Genomic DNA, 22,810 nt, shown 5'->3' on the forward strand with positions numbered 1-22,810 from the left:
CGCCACTCACAGCCCCACCCTGAACACCATTCTCACCTTCAACCCCACTCACACCCCCACCCTGAACACCATTCTCACCCTAAACCCCACTCACACCCCCACCCTGAACACCATTCCCACCTTAAACCCCACTCACACCCCCACCCTGAACACCATTCCCACCTTCAACCCCACTCACACCCCCACCCTGAACACCATTCTCACCCTAAACCCCACTCACACCCCCACCCTGAACACCATTCTCACCCTAAACGCCACTCACACCCCCACCCTGAACACCATTCTCACCCTAAACCCCACTCACACCCCCACCCTGAACACCATTCCCACCTTAAACCCCACTCACACCCCCACCCTGAACACCATTCCCACCTTAAACCCCACTCACACCCCCACCCTGAACACCATTCTCACCCTAAACGCCACTCACACCCCCACCCTGAACACCATTCTCACCTTCAACCCCATTCCCACCCCCACCCTGAACACCATTCTCACCCTAAACCCCACTCACACCCCCACCCTGAACACCATTCCCACCTTAAACCCCACCCACACCCCCACCCTGAACACCATTCCCACCCACATGCTGAACACCATTCTCACCTTCAACCCCACTCACACCCCCACCCTGAACACCATTCCCACCCTAAACCCCACTCACACCCCCACCCTGAACACCATTCTCACCCTAAACCCCACTCACACCCCCACCCTGAACACCATTCCCACCTTAAACCCCACCCACACCCCCACCCTGAACACCATTCTCACCTTCAACCCCACCCACACCCCCACCCTGAACACCATTCCCACATTAAACCCCACCCACACCCCCACCCTGAACACCATTCTCACCTTCAACCCCACTCACACCCCCACCCTGAACACCATTCTCACCCCCACCCTGAACACCATTCCCACCTTAAACCCCTCTCCTATCCTGAACCCACAGATGCCACCCACTTCCTGCCTGGGGTCACTGTGGCACTGCCCATTTTTATGAGCAGCATTCTGTCTCCAGACAAAGATTTCCCAAGTAAAACTAATCACTTCATTATAGATGAGATCAAAGATGTAAACAAAGCAGAAAGGTTCAATAATAAATCTCCAGGGAGAGATGGTATTTATCCCAGCGTGCTGAGAGAGACTCAGCAGATTTGTGAGGCTCTAACATTTTGGAGAAGCCAGTGTACACTGGAGACCTGCCGGGACATTGGAAACAGAATAACAGTCACCACATTCGGAAAGGCGAATAAAACAGACACAGGCCCATTAATCTCCCAGGCAGTGTAAAATAATCACATGGGAGTGATGAGCAGAATTAAATATGAGGATTATTCACACAATTATAGCCTGGCTAACAGAGGAGAGGAAATCCCTGCCCGAGCAAACTCCTCAATCTCTGAGAAAATTACAACCCAGGACAGGGGGGCAAACCTTCCAATGTCGTAAACCTCGACTTCCATAAGGCTTTTGATAAAGTTCCCCATGGGATGCTTTGATGAAACAGGGTTCAGGAAGTTCAGATACACACTGGGGATGGTGGGAAACTGGTTGAAGGAAGGGAAACTGGTGCCTCACTACAGGACCACTGTCGGACCTCTGGACTGCTCCAACTCTGGCCTTGCACAGCCCCAGTTTTAATCACTGCTTTTAGCTGTGTGGGCCTTTAGCTCTGGAATTCCCTCGCTAAATCTCTCTATCTCTCTCTCTCCTGTTTTGAGACCTAGAAAACCTACTTCCTTGATCAAGTCTGACCGAATAGCTCCTTATTCAAAGAGCAGAGTACTGTGGGTGTTGGAAATCTGAAATAAAAACAGAAATCTCTGGCCCACGGACCTGCTGAGTATTTCCAGCACTTTGGGTTTTTATTTCTAATATCTCCTTATTATGTGGCATGGTGTAAAATTTTTTTTAATGCTGCTGTGCAGCCCCTTTGGATGTTTCACCCTGCTTGTAGGTGTTATATAAATGCAAGTGATTGTTGATGTTGGAAATGTTGTGTGTGGAATCTTGGTGCTGTGTTCTCTCGATCGGTATATATAAGTGTGATGGGCTGAATGGCCTCCTTCTGTACTGTATGATTTGATGTTCCTATGATTATAAGCTCTCCTGTGCCCTGCTTATTGATATATTGAAGAGTGTAACCATTACCTCCGGCAGTTCCTCCGCTGTGGGTGTGATCTCATCATCACTGGGGTCTTCTGTGCTCTGCATCAGCTCCTCATGTTCACCCAGACCACGTGGGCAACACTGCTGACCTCTGACCCTGGGCTCTGAGGCAGGCGGTCCACCCTGTGAAAGTGAAGCAGACGGCAGTGTAGCACCTGCTGTTGTAGCCACCCCCTGATGGAGCAGCTCAGCTGCCAGAGACTAGACCCCCCCATCACTCCCTTCCCCACCAACCTACCAGAGACTAGACCCTCCCTCACTCCCTTCCCCACCAACCTACCAGAGACTAGACCCCCCCCAACTCCCTTCCCCACCAACCTACCAGAGACTAGACCCTCCCTCACTCCCTTCCCCACCAACCTACCAGAGACTAGACCCTCCCTCACTCCCTTCCCCACCAACCTACCAGAGACTGCACCCTCCCTCACTCCCTTCCCCACCAACCTACCAGAGACGAGACCCTCCCTCACTCCCTTCCCCACCAACCTACCAGAGACTAGACCCTCCCTCACTCCCTTCCCCACCAACCTACCAGAGACTAGACCCCCCCCAACTCCCTTCCCCACCAACCTACCAGAGACTAGACCCTCCCTCACTCCCTTCCCCACCAACCTACCAGAGACTAGACCCCCCCCCAACTCCCTTCCCCACCAACCTACCAGAGACTAGACCCTCCCTCACTCCCTTCCCCACCAACCTACCAGAGACTACACCCCCCCCATCACTCCCTTCCCCACCAACCTACCAGAGACTAGACCCCCTCCTCACTCCCTTCCCCACCAACCTACCAGAGACTAGACCCCCCCTCACTCCCTTCCCCACCAACCTACCAGAGACTAAACCCCCACCTCACTCCCTTCCCCACCAACCTACCAGAGACTAGACCCTCCCCTCACTCCCTTCCCCACCAACCTACCAGAGACTAGACCCTCCCTCACTCCCTTCCCCACCAACCTACCAGAGACTAGACCCTCCCTCACTCCCTTCCCCACCAACCTACCAGAGACTAGACCCCCCCCAACTCCCTTCCCCACCAACCTACCAGAGACTAGACCCCCCCCAACTCCCTTCCCCACCAACCTACCAGAGACTAGACCCTCCCTCACTCCCTTCCCCACCAACCTACCAGAGACTAGACCCTCCCTCACTCCCTTCCCCACCAACCTACCAGAGACTAGACCCCCCCCTCACTCCCTTCCCCACCAACCTACCAGAGACTAGACCCTCCCTCACTCCCTTCCCCACCAACCTACCAGAGACTAGACCCCCCCCAACTCCCTTCCCCACCAACCTACCAGAGACTAGACCCCCCCCAACTCCCTTCCCCACCAACCTACCAGAGACTAGACCCTCCCCTCACTCCCTTCCCCACCAACCTACCAGAGACTAGACCCTCCCTCACTCCCTTCCCCACCAACCTACCAGAGACTAGACCCTCCCTCACTCCCTTCCCCACCAACCTACCAGAGACTAGACCCCCCCCAACTCCCTTCCCCACCAACCTACCAGAGACTAGACCCCCCCCAACTCCCTTCCCCACCAACCTACCAGAGGCTAGACCCTCCCTCACTCCCTTCCCCACCAACCTACCAGAGACTAGACCCTCCCTCACTCCCTTCCCCACCAACCTACCAGAGACTAGACCCTCCCTCACTCCCTTCCCCACCAACCTACCAGAGACTAGACCCTCCCTCACTCCCTTCCCCACCAACCTACCAGAGACTAAACCCCCACCTCACTCCCTTCCCCACCAACCTACCAGAGACTAGACCCCCCCCTCACTCCCTTCCCCACCAACCTACCAGAGACTAGACCCCCCCCTCACTCCCTTCCCCACCAACCTACCAGAGACTAAACCCTCCCCTCACTCCCTTCCCCACCAACCTACCAGAGACTAAACCCCCACCCTCACTCCCTTCCCCACCAACCTACCAGAGACTAGACCCCCCCTCACTCCCTTCCCCACCAACCTACCAGAGACTAGACCCTCCCTCACTCCCTTCCCCACCAACCTACCAGAGACTAGACCCTCCCTCACTCCCTTCCCCACCAACCTAGCAGAGACTACACCCACCCACCTCACTCCCTTCCCCACCAACCTACCAGAGACTAAACCCCCACCTCACTCCCTTCCCCACCAACCTACCAGAGACTAAACCCCCACCTCACTCCCTTCCCCACCAACCTACCAGAGACTAGACCCCCACCTCACTCCCTTCCCCACCAACCTACCAGAGACTAGACCCTCCCTCACTCCCTTCCCCACCAACCTACCAGAGACTAGACCCTCCCTCACTCCCTTCCCCACCAACCTACCAGAGACTGCACCCTCCCTCACTCCCTTCCCCACCAACCTACCAGAGACTAGACCCTCCCTCACTCCCTTCCCCACCAACCTACCAGAGACTAGACCCTCCCTCACTCCCTTCCCCACCAACCTACCAGAGACTAGACCCCCCCCTCACTCCCTTCCCCACCAACCTACCAGAGACTAGACCCCCCCCTCACTCCCTTCCCCACTAACCTACCAGAGACTAGACCCCCCCTCACTCCCTTCCCCACCAACCTACCAGAGACTAAACCCCCCCCAACTCCCTTCCCCACCAACCTACCAGAGACTAGACCCCCCCTCACTCCCTTCCCCACCAACCTACCAGAGACTAGACCCCCCCTCACTCCCTTCCCCACCAACCTACCAGAGACTAGACCCACCCCTCACTCCCTTCCCCACCAACCTACCAGAGACTAAACCCCCACCTCACTCCCTTCCCCACCAACCTACCAGAGACTAGACCCACCCCTCACTCCCTTCCCCACCAACCTACCAGAGACTAGACCCACCCCTCACTCCCTTCCCCACCAACCTACCAGAGACTAGACCCTCCCTCACTCCCTTCCCCACCAACCTACCAGAGACTAGACCCCCCCTCACTCCCTTCCCCACCAACCTACCAGAGACTAGACCCCCCCCTCACTCCCTTCCCCACCAACCTACCAGAGACTAAACCCTCCCCTCACTCCCTTCCCCACCAACCTACCAGAGACTAGACCCTCCCTCACTCCCTTCCCCACCAACCTACCAGAGACTAAACCCCCACCCTCACTCCCTTCCCCACCAACCTACCAGAGACTAAACCCCCACCCTCACTCCCTTCCCCACCAACCTACCAGAGACTAGACCCACCCTCACTCCCTTCCCCACCAACCTACCAGAGATTAGACCCTCCCTCACTCCCTTCCCCACCAACCTACCAGAGACTAAACCCCCACCCTCACTCCCTTCCCCACCAACCTACCACAGACTAGACCCCCCCTCACTCCCTTCCCCACCAACCTACCAGAGACTAGACCCTCCCTCACTCCCTTCCCCACCAACCTACCAGAGACTACACCCCCACCCTCACTCCCTTCCCCACCAACCTACCAGAGACTAGACCCTCCCTCACTCCCTTCCCCACCAACCTACCAGAGACTGCACCCCCCCCTCACTCCCTTCCCCACCAACCTACCAGAGACTAGACCCACCCCTCACTCCCTTCCCCACCAACCTACCAGAGACTACACCCCCCCCAACTCCCTTCCCCACCAACCTACCAGAGACTAGACCCCCACCTCACTCCCTTCCCCACCAACCTACCAGAGACTACACCCCCCCCTCACTCCCTTCCCCACCAACCTACCAGAGACTAGACCCTCCCTCACTCCCTTCCCCACCAACCTACCAGAGACTAAACCCCCACCTCACTCCCTTCCCCACCAACCTACCAGAGACTAAACCCCCACCTCACTCCCTTCCCCACCAACCTACCAGAGACTAAACCCCTCCCAACTCCCTTCCCCACCAACCTACCAGAGACTAGACCCTCCCTCACTCCCTTCCCCACCAACCTACCAGAGACTACACCCCCCCCAACTCCCTTCCCCATTAACCTACCAGAGACTAGACCCTCACCTCACTCCCTTCCCCACCAACCTACCAGAGACTAAACCCCCACCTCACTCCCTTCCCCACCAACCTACCAGAGACTAAACCCCCACCTCACTCCCTTCCCCACCAACCTACCAGAGACTAGACCCCCACCTCACTCCCTTCCCCACCAACCTACCAGAGACTAGACCCTCCCTCACTCCCTTCCCCACCAACCTACCAGAGACTAAACCCTCCCTCACTCCCTTCCCCACCAACCTACCAGAGACTAAACCCCCACCTCACTCCCTTCCCCACCAACCTACCAGAGACTAAACCCTCCCTCACTCCCTTCCCCACCAACCTACCAGAGACTAAACCCTCCCTCACTCCCTTCCCCACCAACCTACCAGAGACTAGACCCTCCCTCACTCCCTTCCCCACCAACCTACCAGAGACTACACCCCCCCCAACTCCCTTCCCCATCAACCTACCAGAGACTAGACCCTCACCTCACTCCCTTCCCCACCAACCTACCAGAGACTAAACCCCCACCTCACTCCCTTCCCCACCAACCTACCAGAGACTAAACCCCCACCTCACTCCCTTCCCCACCAACCTACCAGAGACTAGACCCCCACCTCACTCCCTTCCCCACCAACCTACCAGAGACTAGACCCTCCCTCACTCCCTTCCCCACCAACCTACCAGAGACTAAACCCTCCCTCACTCCCTTCCCCACCAACCTACCAGAGACTAAACCCCCACCTCACTCCCTTCCCCACCAACCTACCAGAGACTAGACCCCCACCTCACTCCCTTCCCCACCAACCTACCAGAGACTAAACCCCCACCTCACTCCCTTCCCCACCAACCTACCAGAGACTAAACCCCCACCTCACTCCCTTCCCCACCAACCTACCAGAGACTAGACCCCCACCTCACTCCCTTCCCCACCAACCTACCAGAGACTAGACCCTCCCTCACTCCCTTCCCCACCAACCTACCAGAGACTAGACCCTCCCTCACTCCCTTCCCCACCAACCTACCAGAGACTAGACCCTCCCTCACTCCCTTCCCCACCAACCTACCAGAGACTAGACCCCCCCCAACTCCCTTCCCCACCAACCTACCAGAGACTAAACCCCCACCTCACTCCCTTCCCCACCAACCTACCAGAGACTAAACCCCCACCTCACTCCCTTCCCCACCAACCTACCAGAGACTAGACCCCCACCTCACTCCCTTCCCCACCAACCTACCAGAGACTAGACCCTCCCTCACTCCCTTCCCCACCAACCTACCAGAGACTAAACCCTCCCTCACTCCCTTCCCCACCAACCTACCAGAGACTAGACCCTCCCTCACTCCCTTCCCCACCAACCTACCAGAGACTAAACCCTCCCTCACTCCCTTCCCCACCAACCTACCAGAGACTAAACCCCCACCTCACTCCCTTCCCCACCAACCTACCAGAGACTACACCCACCCCTCACTCCCTTCCCCACCAACCTACCAGAGACTACACCCACCCCTCACTCCCTTCCCCACCAACCTACCAGAGACTACAACCCCCCCCTCACTCCCTTCCCCACCAACCTACCAGAGACTAGACCCCTCCCTCACTCCCTTCCCCACCAACCTACCAGAGACTAGACCCCCCCTCACTCCCTTCCCCACCAACCTACCAGAGACTAGACCCCCCCCAACTCCCTTCCCCACCAACCTACCAGAGACTAAACCCCCACCTCACTCCCTTCCCCACCAACCTACCAGAGACTAAACCCCCACCTCACTCCCTTCCCCACCAACCTACCAGAGACTAGACCCCCACCTCACTCCCTTCCCCACCAACCTACCAGAGACTAGACCCCCCCTCACTCCCTTCCCCACCAACCTACCAGAGACTAAACCCTCCCTCACTCCCTTCCCCACCAACCTACCAGAGACTAGACCCTCCCTCACTCCCTTCCCCACCAACCTACCAGAGACTAAACCCTCCCTCACTCCCTTCCCCACCAACCTACCAGAGACTAGACCCTCCCTCACTCCCTTCCCCACCAACCTACCAGAGACTAAACCCTCCCTCACTCCCTTCCCCACCTCACTCCCTTCCCCACCAACCTACCAGAGACTACACCCACCCCTCACTCCCTTCCCCACCAACCTACCAGAGACTACACCCACCCCTCACTCCCTTCCCCACCAACCTACCAGAGACTACAACCCCCCCCTCACTCCCTTCCCCACCAACCTACCAGAGACTAAACCCCCACCTCACTCCCTTCCCCACCAACCTACCAGAGACTAAACCCCCACCTCACTCCCTTCCCCACCGACCTACCAGAGACTAAACCCCCACCTCACTCCCTTCCCCACCGACCTACCAGAGACAAACCCCCCACCTCACTCCCTTCCCCACCGACCTACCAGAGACTAAACCCCCACCTCACTCCCTTCCCCACCGACCTACCAGAGACTAAACCCCCACCTCACTCCCTTCCCCACCGACCTACCAGAGACTAGACCCCCACCTCACTCCCTTCCCCACCGACCTACCAGAGACTAAACCCCCACCTCACTCCCTTCCCCACCGACCTACCAGAGACTAAACCCCCACCTCACTCCCTTCCCCACCAACCTACCAGAGACTAGACCCCCACCTCACTCCCTTCCCCACCGACCTACCAGAGACTAAACCCCCACCTCACTCCCTTCCCCACCGACCTACCAGAGACTAAACCCCCACCTCACTCCCTTCCCCACCGACCTACCAGAGACTAAACCCCCACCTCACTCCCTTCCCCACCGACCTACCAGAGACTAAACCCCCACCTCACTCCCTTCCCCACCGACCTACCAGAGACTAAACCCCCACCTCACTCCCTTCCCCACCAACCTACCAGAGACTAAACCCCCACCTCACTCCCTTCCCCACCAACCTACCAGAGACTGCACCCCCACCTCACTCCCTTCCCCACCAACCTACCAGAGACTAGACCCTCCCTCACTCCCTTCCCCACCAACCTACCAGAGACTAAACCCCCACCTCACTCCCTTCCCCACCAACCTACCAGAGACTAGACCCCCCCTCACTCCCTTCCCCACCAACCTACCAGAGACTGCACCCCCCCCTCACTCCCTTCCCCACCAACCTACCAGAGACTAGACCCCCCCTCACTCCCTTCCCCACCAACCTACCAGAGACTAAACCCCCACCTCACTCCCTTCCCCACCAACCTACCAGAGACTAAACCCCCACCTCACTCCCTTCCCCACCAACCTACCAGAGACTAGATCCCCACCTCACTCCCTTCCCCACCAACCTACCAGAGACTACAACCCCCCCCTCACTCCCTTCCCCACCAACCTACCAGAGACTAGACCCACCCTCACTCCCTTCCCCACCAACCTACCAGAGACTAAACCCCCACCTCACTCCCTTCCCCACCAACCTACCAGAGACTAGACCTCCCCCTCACTCCCTTCCCCACCAACCTACCAGAGACTAGACCCTCCCTCACTCCCTTCCCCACCAACCTACCAGAGACTAAACCCCCACCTCACTCCCTTCCCCACCAACCTACCAGAGACTAAACCCTCCCTCACTCCCTTCCCCACCAACCTACCAGAGACTAGACCCTCCCTCACTCCCTTCCCCACCAACCTACCAGAGACTAGACCCTCCCTCACTCCCTTCCCCACCGACCTACATGGAAGTAAAGTTGTCCTTCACTGCAGGCCACTGGCTGTATTATATGTAAGTGCAGTTCTGTGCTAGCCTTCAGTGATGGGTTTTACACGTCCCCCTGCGCTCGGTGAATTACATTGGCTCCCAGTCCAGCAACACCTCAACTTTAAAATCCTCATCCTTGTTTTCAAATCTCTCCGTGGACTCGCCCCCCTCTCCCTATCTCTGTAATCTCCCCCTGACCCATAGCCCTCCGAAATCTGTGCCACCCTCTAATTCTGGCCTCTTCCACATTTGCGATTTCAGCTGCCTGGGCCCTAAGCTCTGGAATTCCCTCCCTTACCCTCTCCGCCTCTCTACCTCCCTCTCCTCCTTCAAGATGCTCCTTATAACTGACCACTTTGACCAAGTTTTTGGTCACCTGACTTAATATCTCCTTAATGTGGCTCACTCTCAATATTTGTAAAATGATCTTTCCTGTGAAATGCCTTTGGGTGTTTTAATATAAAAGGTAAATTGTACTCTGTAAATATCCTATCTAAATACAGGCTGGTACTGTGGTTGTACTGATACTAAGCCATGCAGACTGCAATGGTTCCCAGCTCCGGTCCCAAGTTTACTGTGATCAGATCGAGCGGAGTTTCAATCAGGACATTCCAATTGACTTGGGAGAATGAGCTGGGTTTCCAGCTTCTGATCACCAACTAGTGACTTGTGCTGCAAGAGCTGGTGTCCATGTGACTGACAGTGTCTGTGCCAAACCTCTCCCCCACCCCACAACAGCTGATATCGGGAGCGCCCATCGAACCAAACCTCAGCTAGAATCACCATGATACAAAGGCTACAGGAGCTACATTGTGAGGACAGCTGGCATGCCTTGAATATAGATTAAGGGGTGACCTAATTAATGTGTTTAAGGTGATGAAAGGTTATAGGGTAGATACAGATCAGACAAAGGACCTCCTCGTGAACCTGCTCCTGGGCCTGGCCAAGTTGGCCATCAACAGGTCCAGCAGCGGGCGATCGACGGGGGAGTCCCGCCCGATTGTTTGTCCCTCTTCCGCGGCTACGTTCGCGGCCGGATGTCCCTGGAAAGGGAGCACGCGGTGTCTGCCGGCACCATCGAGGCCTTCCGTGCCCAGTGGGCACCGCGGGGACTGGGGTGTTTTGTTGACCCCTTTAATCACATCTTAGTTTGATGTTTGTAAGATTCCTTTAAAGTTTTTTCCTTGATTTTACAGCTGACCTGACTTAGGGGCTGTGCTTGATTTCTCCCTTGTTTTTGTTAATTTAGTTTATTGTTTTGACTCAAAAGAGTTACAGATCAGACAAGATCTAATTGAATGGCAGAGTGGGCTCAAAGGGCTGAATAGCCCCCTCCTGTCCATTCTTAGTGTTCTATACTAGAAAACCAGTTGCCGAAGGATAGTACTGGGGCCAATCTTTACACACTTTTAGAAGTATTTATTTACAGCAATACACATTACAAGCACACACCTCCTAACCCAACCCCCAAAGTTTTAGTCTGTGTCTACTTCTAGGGGCACAAACAAACCCCCAGTTAATGCCCATCACCTGAATACAATTAAACACAATTAATACCCACTGAACATCCTCAGGGGAGGGGGAAATCTGAAGGTGAGAAAAAGATGGTTTTGGAAGGAGGAAATACTTTCAAAAACAAATGATTTGCATCCCAAGATTGTATGTTCCTGGGCTCCTCAATCAAACATTAAATCATTAGATCTGTTGAAATCATGTCTCTCAAGACTGAATTTTACCTTTTACAAAATGGATGGATTTGGTGTTATCTGGACATTTGGATTAACCTGGGATTTTGTTAAAAAGGTTATAAATTCACCTCGGAACTGTCAATAAACAGGCCTCATCCAAGAAATCACCTGACCTTTATGGTACTTGAGGAAGATCTAATTGTTTGTTTGGAACAACAATCACTTTAACTGATGGGGAAAAAACTGAAAAGGCAAAGATTGGGAACTTTCTGGAAATCACATGGGAGAGAGGGAAGAAACGGAAGTTGTGAAGCTGCTGGTTTTGAAGGCAGTCTTGTTGGGGAACAAGCTGAGGAAGGAAGGCTACCCTAACTGGCTCTCTCTCACTATCCTGCCTGCAATTGTGTGTGACTTTCAATGTATAGCCAGAGTACCTCATCTGAGTGTAACTGGCCTGAATTTGGACCTGCAAAGCCGAGACCAGTTGGTGAGAACTTCCAGGCGTCCACCAGGACCAGCAGCCCATCTTCACACGAGGGAACTCCAGGTCCACAGCACCGAGATCCTGCGAACTTTATCCTTTATTTTATAACACCCACCCGCTAAGGCCCAACTCTGCAGAGAGACTCTATCTGCTGTCCTTTGTCTGTGTGTGTGTGTGTCTGTGTGTGTGTGTGTCTGTGTGTGTGTGTGTCTGTGTGTGTGTGTCTGTGTGTGTGTGTCTGTGTGTGTGTGTCTGTCTATGTGTCTGTCTGTGTGTGTGTGTCTGTGTGTGTGTGTGTCTGTGCGTGTGTGTCTGTCTGTGTGTGTGTGACTGTGTGTGTGTGTCGGTCTGTCTGTGTGTGTGTGTCTGTCTATGTGTCTGTGTGTGTGTGCTTGGAAAATTCTTTCAAAGAGACAGATAATTATACTTCCTAATTGCAATTGTGTGTTAACCAGTACTTGCAATTTGTTAGAAAGAAGTTTCATTTTATAATAAACAATCGTTCTGAGTTTATTGAAAGAAGCTGGTTGGAGACTTTTTTATTCTGGGCAGCAGTAGGGGAAATAGACAATTGGCTATTTTGGTGAGAAAATTAAACTTTTAAATTAACGATAGGGCCTGTGGAGTAGCGGAGCTGGATCATACACGCACTCCTCCCATCCCGGGCGTGACATTGCCCAGGGCACAATTTCAAAGGAGAGCAGGAGAGTTCCTGACCAATATTCCTCTCTCAATCAGCATCACTAAAATAGTTGTTCTCTTTGCTTATTAATGACAGTCACTAAACATTGGGCGGAATCGCCCCAGGTTTGCACAAAGTGCAGTGGTGGGTGGGGAGGAAGTTGTTTTACCCGCTGGCTGCTGTAACACTGGGTTTTTCTGCCAAATTGCCAATCCTGCCTCATTAATTATGCAGCCATAGGAAACACACCATCTCGCTGGGGGGCTGCCTCTGAATCTCCCACCACACCCTTACCTCACCGCCTCCCCACACAGAGAACCATATTTAAACTGCAGCCACACACACACTTCTCAATGCTCGCAGCCCAGCACTGCTCCAGTGAAGACATGGCCCCAAAAGCCAAGAAGAGTGCAGCCCCCAGATTCAATGACACATCTCTGGGACGCCTTCTGGACACCATGGAGGTCTCTGTAATGTCCTCTACCCTCACTCCGGCCGCAGGAGGCCCATCAGCCTCACCACTCCAGCTTGGGAGGTGGTGGCAGAGGTGGTCAGTGCCAATGCTGCACACAAGGTCAGCCATCCAGTGCAGAAAGAGGATGAATGATCTCATCTGTGCCGCCAGGGTAAGGCAGCCATCTCATCACTCTAAACCCACACACTCACAAGGCCATTATACATTCAGTGGCATCTCATGCACTGCCAGCCCAAGGGACATCACCACTCTCTCTCACACACACACACCCTCACATCTCCATCTGGCCTCACCTTCTCTGGAGGCTGCCTCCTCAGCCCTCACCATCTTGAGACTGCTTGCACAGATCAACATGTGCCCCCACGCACACCCTGGGATACCCTCCTTCCCCAGTACAGCCCTCGTCCTGCAGCTTCTTCCCTTGCCTGAGGCCACTTCTCCCCCTTCCCCCAGCAAGCCCCAATCCTGCAGCCATTGAAAACCACCCCTGCCTTACGGCTGGTCTGGTCGGTAGAGACCTGCCCGTTAGCCTCCCTAACAGTGATGTGGTGCTGCTAGCGAATCCTGGAGCTGAGACCGTGAGCGCTGCCCGAAGCGAGGTCGGCATCAAACCTCGAACTCCCGAGCAAAGTGCAGCCCCCCAGGTGCACGTCACTTACATACAGCTGTGAAACACATCTGTGTGCTTCAGGCTGACGTGCTCGGATGACCCAGCGTGGGTGGGGGTGGGGGCGGGGGTGGGTGTGAGGGTGGGGGTGAGGGTGAGGGTAGGGACGTGGGTGGGGGTGGGGGTGATGGTGGGGGCGGGGGTGGGGGTGAGGGTGGGGGTGGGGGTGATGGTGGGAGTGGGGGTGGAGGTGAGGGTGGGGGTGGGGATGAGGGTGGGGGTAAGGGTAGGGGTGGGGGTGAGGGTGAGGGTGGGTGTGAGGGTGGGGGTGAGGGTGAGGGTGAGGGTGGGGACGTGGGTGGGGGTGGGGGTGGGGGTGATGGTGGGGGCGGGGGTGGGGCTGAGGGTGGGGGTGGGGGTGATGGTTGGGGCGGGGGTGGGGGTGAGGGTGGGGGCGTGGGTGGGGGTGATGGTGGGGGCTGGGGCGTGGGTGGGGGTGAGGGTGGGGGCATGGGTGGGGGTGGGGGTGATGGTGGGGGCGGGGGTGGGGGTGAGGGTGGGGGTGGGGGTGAGGGCGGGGGTGGGGGCAGGGGGGGTGAGGGTGGGGGCGTGGGTGGGGGTGGGGGTGGGGGTGGGGACGGGGGTGAGGGTGGGGGTGGGGGCGGGGGTGATGGGGGTGGGGGTGAGGTTGGGGGTGGGGGTGAGGATGGGGGTGAGGGGTGGGGGTGGGGGTGGGGGTGAGGGGCGGGGGCGGGGGCGGGGGTGGGGGTGAGGGTGGGGGTGAGGGGTGGGGGTGGGGGTGGGGGTAAGGGTGGGGGTGAGGGGTGGGGGTGGGGGTGGGGGTGGGGGTGATGGTGGGGGTGAGGGTGGGGGTGATGGTGGGGGTGATGGTGGGGGTGGGGGTGAGGGTGGGGGTGAGGGTGAGGGTGGGGGTGGGGTTGGGGGTGGGGGTGGGGGTGAGGGTGGGGGTGGGGGTGAGGGGTGGAGTTAGGGTGGGGGTGAGGGGTGGGGGTGGGGGGATGATTCCGGTGAGAGGGGCTCACAGTGAGATGCTAAAGTATTGCAATGAGGTTCCCGAGGTGTGGCAGCGGGAATCACAGCCCCGCCATTGCCGGGTGGAGCAGACGATCGCAAACTGGTTTCACAAGGGCGTGAAAGTGATTTTTGGCCTGCCCACCATGACACCCCAAACCAACAGGTCTGGAACATTGCAGCCACTGTCTCCTACATCACAGAGGCTGTTTCAGGAGCACTTCATTGGCCGTTAAGCATTTGGGATTTTCTGAGGCACTAGAGAAATGAAACCTTTCTTTCTTTTACACCTTAAAGTGCCTGACTAAACGTGACAGCCTTTGGAAAGTGATGAGGTGCTATCTAAATTCAAGCTTGATTGGGTTTATACTCTTGTTCAGACTATGCGTGTGGAACTGAATAGCCAATTACCTGTGGGTCAGGAAGGGATCGGAGATTTTGTTTCCTGCCCTGATTCGTGACTGAAGATTCCGTTGGCTCAAGCTTGACCCGTGACTGAGCCAGATCGCCACTCGGTCCCTCGGACCTGGTGCTCAGTTGGTTTTTGATGTGCTTCACCTGCTCCATCTTCTTCCTCACTGTCGATTCCACCACCTTTTTGAGGAAAGATTATGAAAGGTGAAAGGTTCCACATTCCCCCCACCACTCAGACCAGTGAGGTCATGTCCTGCCACTCACACCCCTGCAGGGTGGCACGAGGGGTCCTGTGATCGTGCAGCCTCATTGCCTCTTGGGGTCGGGAGCAGAAAAGAGATCACCCTGGGCCGGGAAGTTTTTAATACTCCGGGTGAAGGTACTAAGACCTCAGTGTCCTGGCTCAGTGATGGGGAAGCACCACCAAAGCAATATGGCCACTCACGACACCGATGGCCAATTATTCTTATTAGCTCAGCTGGCATGAGAAGGTGGTGCTGGGACCCCTTGGACTTCTAATAAACATCGTGTTTGGCCGTGTCAGAGGGCGCGGAGGGTCAAGCACGTGGTGTGGGCCTGGAGTCACCTGTCGATCAGGTTGGGTAAGAACTGCAGGTTTCCTTCCTTCAAAGGCATCGCTGTTGGGATCTGGGAAATGCTCTGCCTGGAAATGGTGGTGGAAACCAATTCAATAAAAAGATGTTGTTATTGGGCATGTTCGGGGAATGGGAGGCGTCTGTCAGCAGCGGGTTACATTACTCCAGACATAAGACCAGGTGCAGTATATCTTTGTTCAGGTACAATAACCAAAAATGACCCAGTAATGTAATAATTTCATTGTAAAACCTAAGAATAGCCTCTGCGGTTTTACAATCTATTACTATATATTTTTTAAAGGACACATTATCTGAACACTGACAGTGATCAGCTTCAAAAACAACCCACCTGTCAGAAATTCTAGAGAATTCTAAGGAATTCCAGGCGCTCGAGTGCCGGATGACACAAAGTTTACTGTAATTTTTAAAAGGGAGATGGACACGTTCTTGAGACTGAGGAATTAGGATATTACGGAGAAAAAGTGGGAACTGTAGGACTAAGATTGTGCTCTTTTGAAGAGCCAGCACAAATAAGAGGGGCCAAATGGCCTCCTTCTGTGCTATAAGTTTCTATATTCTAACCAGTTGGGTTTTAACAACAATCCAACAACTTCTGAGTCACTTTTACTGACTGCAGATTTTTAAGAACTGAATTCTCAAACGTCCTGGGTGGAATATGAACTCATAAACTGGTCTCTGGTCCTTTTTTTAATTATTCGTCCATGGGATGTGGGTGTCGATGGCCGGGCCCAGCATTTATTGCCCATCCCTCATTGCCCTTGTTCAGAGGGCATTTTTAAGAGTCAACCACATTGGGTCTGGAGTCACGTGTAGACCAGACCAGGTAAGGACGGCAAATTTCCTTCCCTAAAGGGACATTAGTGAACCAGATGGGTTTTTATGACAATCGACAATGGTTTTCATGGTCATCAGTAGACTTTTAATTCCAGATTTTTATTGGATTCAAATTCACCAGCTGCTGTGGTGGGATTTGAACCCGGGTCCCCAGGGTATTACCCTGGGTCTCTGGAATACTAATCCAGCAATAATACCACTGCCGAACCTAACCACTATCCGACCATCAAATTTTCCAAGCACAAGTTTCATAACTTATATACTCCATGTTGTTGGCCCAGAGCCAGAGGTATCGAGCGTGTGCCAACAGTCCCCACCCTTTGTCCAAAGTGTGCTCACCCTTCACTCAAATCCCACAGGCCAGGTGAGCAGCCAGGTAATCTAGCTGATGGACCGTGAACTATAGCCTCCTCCTACCTGTCTGCAACTAATGCAGCGCTCAGTATTCAGGGCAGCTTCTGGCCTCTGGGGTGAAGGGGTTGGGATTAGATATAGACCTCCTCAGTGTTGGGTCTGTTCAGTTGGGTTTACCGATGGGTCCAGCGAATCAGATTCTCTCTTCACTCCAAATCACTAACAGTCGTGAAGGAACTGTAACCGCGAGAGCATGAATCTCCTCAGCATGTCACAACAAACGGAGTTGACAAGAGACAGAGGGAGGCATGTGCCAAAAATAGACACGAGAGAGGAAAGGAGAGGCAGAGGGAGAGAGAGAGGGAGCAGGAGAGAGGAGGAGGGATTGGCAGAGAGGGAAACAGAGACAGACAGGAGAAGGGGCAGAGAGACAGGGAGAAAAAGGGGAAAAGGGAGAGGCTGGGGGGTGGGTGGGGAAGCAGCAAAACAGAGAGAGTGCGATGCACAAAGGCAGGGAGACAGAGGGAGAGAAGTGAAAGACACGGAGAAAGGGAGGGAGAGAGGGAAAGGCAAATAGAGACATGTACTGGCAGCAGCAATATCTTTGAGAGATAGAAAGAAAACACACACAAATACAACTGTGCACATACAGAACCACATCGAATAACACACTTGTACAAGCCGCATACACATATAAACATAGATAAACACACTGGCAGGAATTGGAAGACTGAGAGGAGATGCTCACACACACACAAACTCACACTCACCCTCACACACACACAAACTCACACTCACCCTCTCACACACACAAACTCACACTCACCCTCTCACACACACAAACTCACACTCACCCTCTCACACACACAAACTCACACTCACCCTCACACACAAACTCACCCTCTCACACACACAAACTCACACTCTCACATACACAAACTCACACTCACCCTCTCACACACACAAACTCACACTCACCCTCTCACACACACAAACTCACACTCACCCTCTCACACACAAACTCACACTCACCCTCTCACACACATAACCTCTCTCTCACACATACACACACCCTTTCTCACAAACACACCCACCCACCCTCTCACACACACATACACACACACACGCACACCAATACCCTCTCTCACATACACACATACACACACACACCAACACCCTCTCACACACACACACACCCACCCTCTCACACACACACATACACACACACACGCACACCAACACCCTCTCTCACACACATGCACACACACTCTCCCTATCTCACACCCACACACACACTCTTTCTCTCTCACACTCTCCCTCACACACACACACACTCGGAAGTGAAAGACACCCAGCTCCTGAAACCCATGTCTGCTCTGTTGGTTGCTAAGAGAACAGGTCCTTACCTGGAATTCCAGTGGGATTGCCTCCCACTCGAGCAGCTCCTGAATTCTCACCGCTTTCTCATGGAAGCTCTGGATTTCCCCTTCCTGGAACTGAATCTCATCCTGCAGGGACAGAGGTATCACCGAGTTAATGGGAAAAGGGGATGTAAGTTACTTTCAGTCATAATCAATACAAATATTTCACATTTCAGTGTAAAGACACAAGCAACAAAAACCCAGCAAAATAAATCGGCAACATCTCAGACTGAGACTAATGACAAACTACAGAGTAAACTCAATGGGTCTGAGCAAAATCAGGCAAGGTGTTAATAAAAACAGAAAATACTGGCAATTCTCAGCATGTCTGGCAGAGTCTGTGGAGAGAGAAATGGAGCTAATGTTTCAGATTGATCAGACCTTTCATCAGAACACAACTCTTCTGTATTTAATTCATATTTTTAACATCTGCAGTATTTTATTTTTATTTTATTCTTTTGAAGAATATTAAGGTGGATAAGTCCCCAAGGCCAGATGGGATCTACCCCAGAGTACTGAGGGAGGCAAGGGAGGAGATTGCTGAGGCCTTGACAGAAATCTTTGTATCCTCACTGGCTACAGATGAGGTCCCAGAGGACTGGAGAATGGCCAATGTTGTTCCATTGTTTAAGAAGGGTAGCAGGGATAATCCAGGAAATTACAGGCCAGTGAGCCTTACGTCAGTGGTAGGGAAATTATTGGAGAAGATTCTCGTGACAGGATTTACTACCATTTTGGAAGCAAATGGGCGTATTAGTGAGAGGCAGCATGGTTTTGTGAAGGGGAGGCCGTGTCTCACTAACTTGATCGAGTTTTTCGAGGAAGTGACAAAGATGATCGACGATGGAAGGGCAGTGGATGTTATATACATGGATTTCAGTAAAGCCTTTGACAAGGTCCCTCATGGCAGACTGGTACAGAAGGTAAAGTCGCACGGGATCAGAGGTGAGCTGGCAAGATGGATACAGAATTGGCTTGGTCATAGAAGACAGAGGGTAGCAGTGGAAGGGTGCTTTTCTGAATGGAGAGCTGTGACTAGTGGTGTTCTGCAGGTATCAGTGCTGGGACCTTTGCTGTTTGTGGTATACATAAATGATTTGGAGGAAAACGTAACTGGGCTAATTAGTAAGTTTGCAGACGACACTAAGGTTGGAGGAGTTGCAGATAGTGAAGAGGATTGTCAAAGGATACAACGGGATATAGATCGGTTGGAGACTTGGGCGGAGAAATGGCAGGTGGAGTTTAATCCAGACAAATGTGAGGTAATGCATTTTGGAAGGTCTAATACAGGCAGGAATTATACAGTAAATGGCAGAACCCTTAAGTGCATCGATGGGCAGAGGGATCTGGGTGTACAGGTCCACAGGTCACTGAAAGTGGCAACGCAGGTGGATAAGGTAGTCAGGAAGGCATATGGCATGCTTGCCTTCATTGGCAGGGGTATTGAGTATAAAAGCTGGGAAGTCATGCTGCAGCTGTACAGAACCTTGGCTAGGCCACATTTGGAATACTGTGTGCAATTCTGGTCACCACATTACCAGAAAGATTTGGAGAGGGTGCAGAGGAGGTTTACCAGGATGCTGCCTGGTCTGGAGGTTATTAGCTATGAGGAGAGGTTGGAGAAACTCGGATTGTTCTCACTAGAGCGACGGAGATTGAGGGGCGACTTGATAGAAGTTTACAAAATTATGAGTGGCATGGACAGAGTAGATAGTCAGAAGCTTTTTCCCAGGTTGGAAGAGTCAATTACCGGGGACCATAGATTTAAGGTGAGAGGAGAAAACTTTAGAGGAGATGTGTGGGGCAAGTTTTTACGCAGAGGGTAGTGAGTGTCTGGAATTCGCTGCCAGAGGAGATGGTGGAAGCAGGTACGATAGTGGTGTTTAAGAGCAGTTTAACAAATACATGAATAGGATGGGAATAGAGGGATACGGACCCCGGAAGTGCAGAATGTTTTAGTTGACGGGCAATATGATCGGCACCGGCTTGGAGGGCCGAAGGGCCTGTTCCTGTGCTGCACTTTTCTTTGTTCTTTATTGTAAGTGAGTGAACCCTCCCCTTAGCAAGACACACACAGCACAAAACTGTAGAAGCTTTACTCTGTATCTAACCCCGTGCTGTACCTGTCCTGGGAGTGTTTGATGGGGACAGTGTAGATGGAGCTTTACTCTGTATCTAACCCCGTGCTGTACCTGTCCTGGGAGTGTTTGATGGGGACAGTGTAGAGGGAGCTTTACTCTGTATCTAACCCCGTGCTGTACCTGTCCTGGGAGTGTTTGATGGGGACAGTGTAGATGGAGCTTTACTCTGTATCTAACCCCATGCTGTACCTGTCCTGTGAGTGTTTGATGGGGACAGTGTAGAGGGAGCTTTACTCTGTATCTAACCCTGTGCTGTACCTGTCCTGGGAGTGTTTGATGGGGACAGTGTAGATGGAGCTTTACTCTGTATCTAACCCCATGCTGTACCTGTCCTGGGAGTGTTTGATGGGGACGGTGTAGAGGGAGCTTTACTCTGTATCTAACCCCATGCTGTACCTGCCCTGGGAGTGTTTGATGGGGACAGTGTAGAGGGAGCTTTACTCTGTATCTAACCCCGTGCTGTACCTGTCCTGGGAGCGTTTGATGGGGACGGTGTAGATGGAGCTTTACTCTGTATCTAACCCCGTGCTGTACCTGTCCTGGGAGTGTTTGATGGGGACAGTGTAGAGGGAGCTTTACTCTGTATCTAACCCCGTGCTGTACCTGTCCTGGGAGTGTTTGATGGGGACAGTGTAGATGGAGCTTTACTCTGTATCTAACCCCGTGCTGTACCTGTCCTGGGAGTGTTTGATGGGGACAGTGTAGATGGAGCTTTACTCTGTATCTAACCCCATGCTGTACCTGCCCTGGGAGTGTTTGATGGGGACAGTGTAGATGGAGCTTTACTCTGTATCTAACCCGTGCTGTACCTGTCCTGGGAGTGTTTGATGGGGACAGTGTAGAGGGAGCTTTACTCTGTATCTAACCCCGTGCTGTACCTGTCCTGGGAGTGTTTGATGGGGACAGTGTAGATGGAGCTTTACTCTGTATCTAACCCCATGCTGTACCTGCCCTGGGAGTGTTTGATGGGGACAGTGTAGATGGAGCTTTACTCTGTATCTAACCCCGTGCTGTACATGTCCTGTGAGTGTTTGATGGGGACAGTGTAGAGGGAGCTTTACTCTGTATCTAACTCCGTGCTGTACCTGTCCTGGGAGTGTTTGATGGGGACAGTGTAGAGGGAGATTTACTCTGTATCTAACCCCGTGCTGTACCTGTCCTGTGAGTGTTTGATGGGGACAGTGTAGAGGGAGCTTTACTCTGTATCTAACCCCGTGCTGTACCTGTCCTGGGAGTGTTTGATGGGGACAGTGTAGATGGAGCTTTACTCTGTATCTAACCCCGTGCTGTACCTGTCCTGGGAGTGTTTGATGGGGACAGTGTAGATGGAGCTTTACTCTGTATCTAACCCCATGCTGTACCTGCCCTGGGAGTGTTTGATGGGGACAGTGTAGATGGAGCTTTACTCTGTATCTAACCCCGTGCTGTACCTGTCTGGGAGCGTTTGATGGGGACAGTGTAGAGGGAGCTTTACTCTGTATCTAACCCTGTGCTGTACCTGTCCTGGGAGTGTTTGATGGGGACAGTGTAGATGGAGCTTTACTCTGTATCTAACCCCATGCTGTACCTGCCCTGGGAGTGTTTGATGGGGACAGTGTGGATGGAGCTTTACTCTGTATCTAACCCCGTGCTGTACCTGTCCTGTGAGTGTTTGATGGGGACAGTGTAGAGGGAGCTTTACTCTGTATCTAACCCCGTGCTGTACCTGTCCTGGGAGTGTTTGATGGGGACAGTGTAGAGGGAGATTTACTCTGTATCTAACCCCATGCTGTACCTGCCCTGGGAGTGTTTGATGGGGACGGTGTAGAGGGAGCTTTACTCTGTATCTAACCCCGTGCTGTACCTGTCCTGGGAGTGTTTGATGGGGACAATGGAGAGGGTGTTTTACTCTGTATCTAATCTATGTTACCTGCAGTTGATTGGAATCATGTTGGGTTTAATTTAAGTTGCTCATTAGCTGGTGCTACAATCTCACTTCGATCAGACAGAGAAAGAGACTCTATCCTGACAGTTTATGTTGCTGTGTGAACGAAAAATCCTTTTACCCTGTGGAGCTCTCCTATACCAAACCTGAGAGACTGGTTTGGGAAAATTAAGATCTGTGTTTGAGTGCTCTCTCTCTCTCTCTCTCACTCTCTCTCTCTCTCTGGCCCTCTCTCACTCTCTCTCTCTCTCTCTGGCCCTCTCTCTCTCTCTCTCTCACTCTCTCTCTCTCTCTGGCCCTCACTCTCTCTCTCTCTGGC

The 22,810-nt window shown here is 53.4% G+C and overlaps 1 protein-coding gene across 1 annotated transcript in view; it reads right to left on the bottom strand.

Moving 5' to 3' along the window:
• The window catches only part of LOC144676407 (nesprin-2-like), a gene marked incomplete at both ends in the record, with an annotated part of 72,492 nt that extends 53,979 nt beyond the window's left edge, over window positions 1–18,513 (bottom strand). Inside the window, 3 exons of the mRNA XM_078536827.1 lie at window positions 2,158–2,298; window positions 15,198–15,380; window positions 18,412–18,513. Coding sequence (XP_078392953.1) covers window positions 2,158–2,298; window positions 15,198–15,380; window positions 18,412–18,513 — 426 coding nt within the window. The remainder of the gene's footprint in view (window positions 1–2,157; window positions 2,299–15,197; window positions 15,381–18,411) is intronic.
• Between the last annotated feature and the right edge of the window lie 4,297 nt (window positions 18,514–22,810).

The sequence above is a fragment of the Cetorhinus maximus genome, unplaced genomic scaffold (genome assembly GCF_964194155.1).
Source record: "Cetorhinus maximus unplaced genomic scaffold, sCetMax3.hap1.1 HAP1_SCAFFOLD_1571, whole genome shotgun sequence".
Taxonomy (NCBI): Eukaryota; Metazoa; Chordata; class Chondrichthyes; order Lamniformes; family Cetorhinidae; genus Cetorhinus; species Cetorhinus maximus.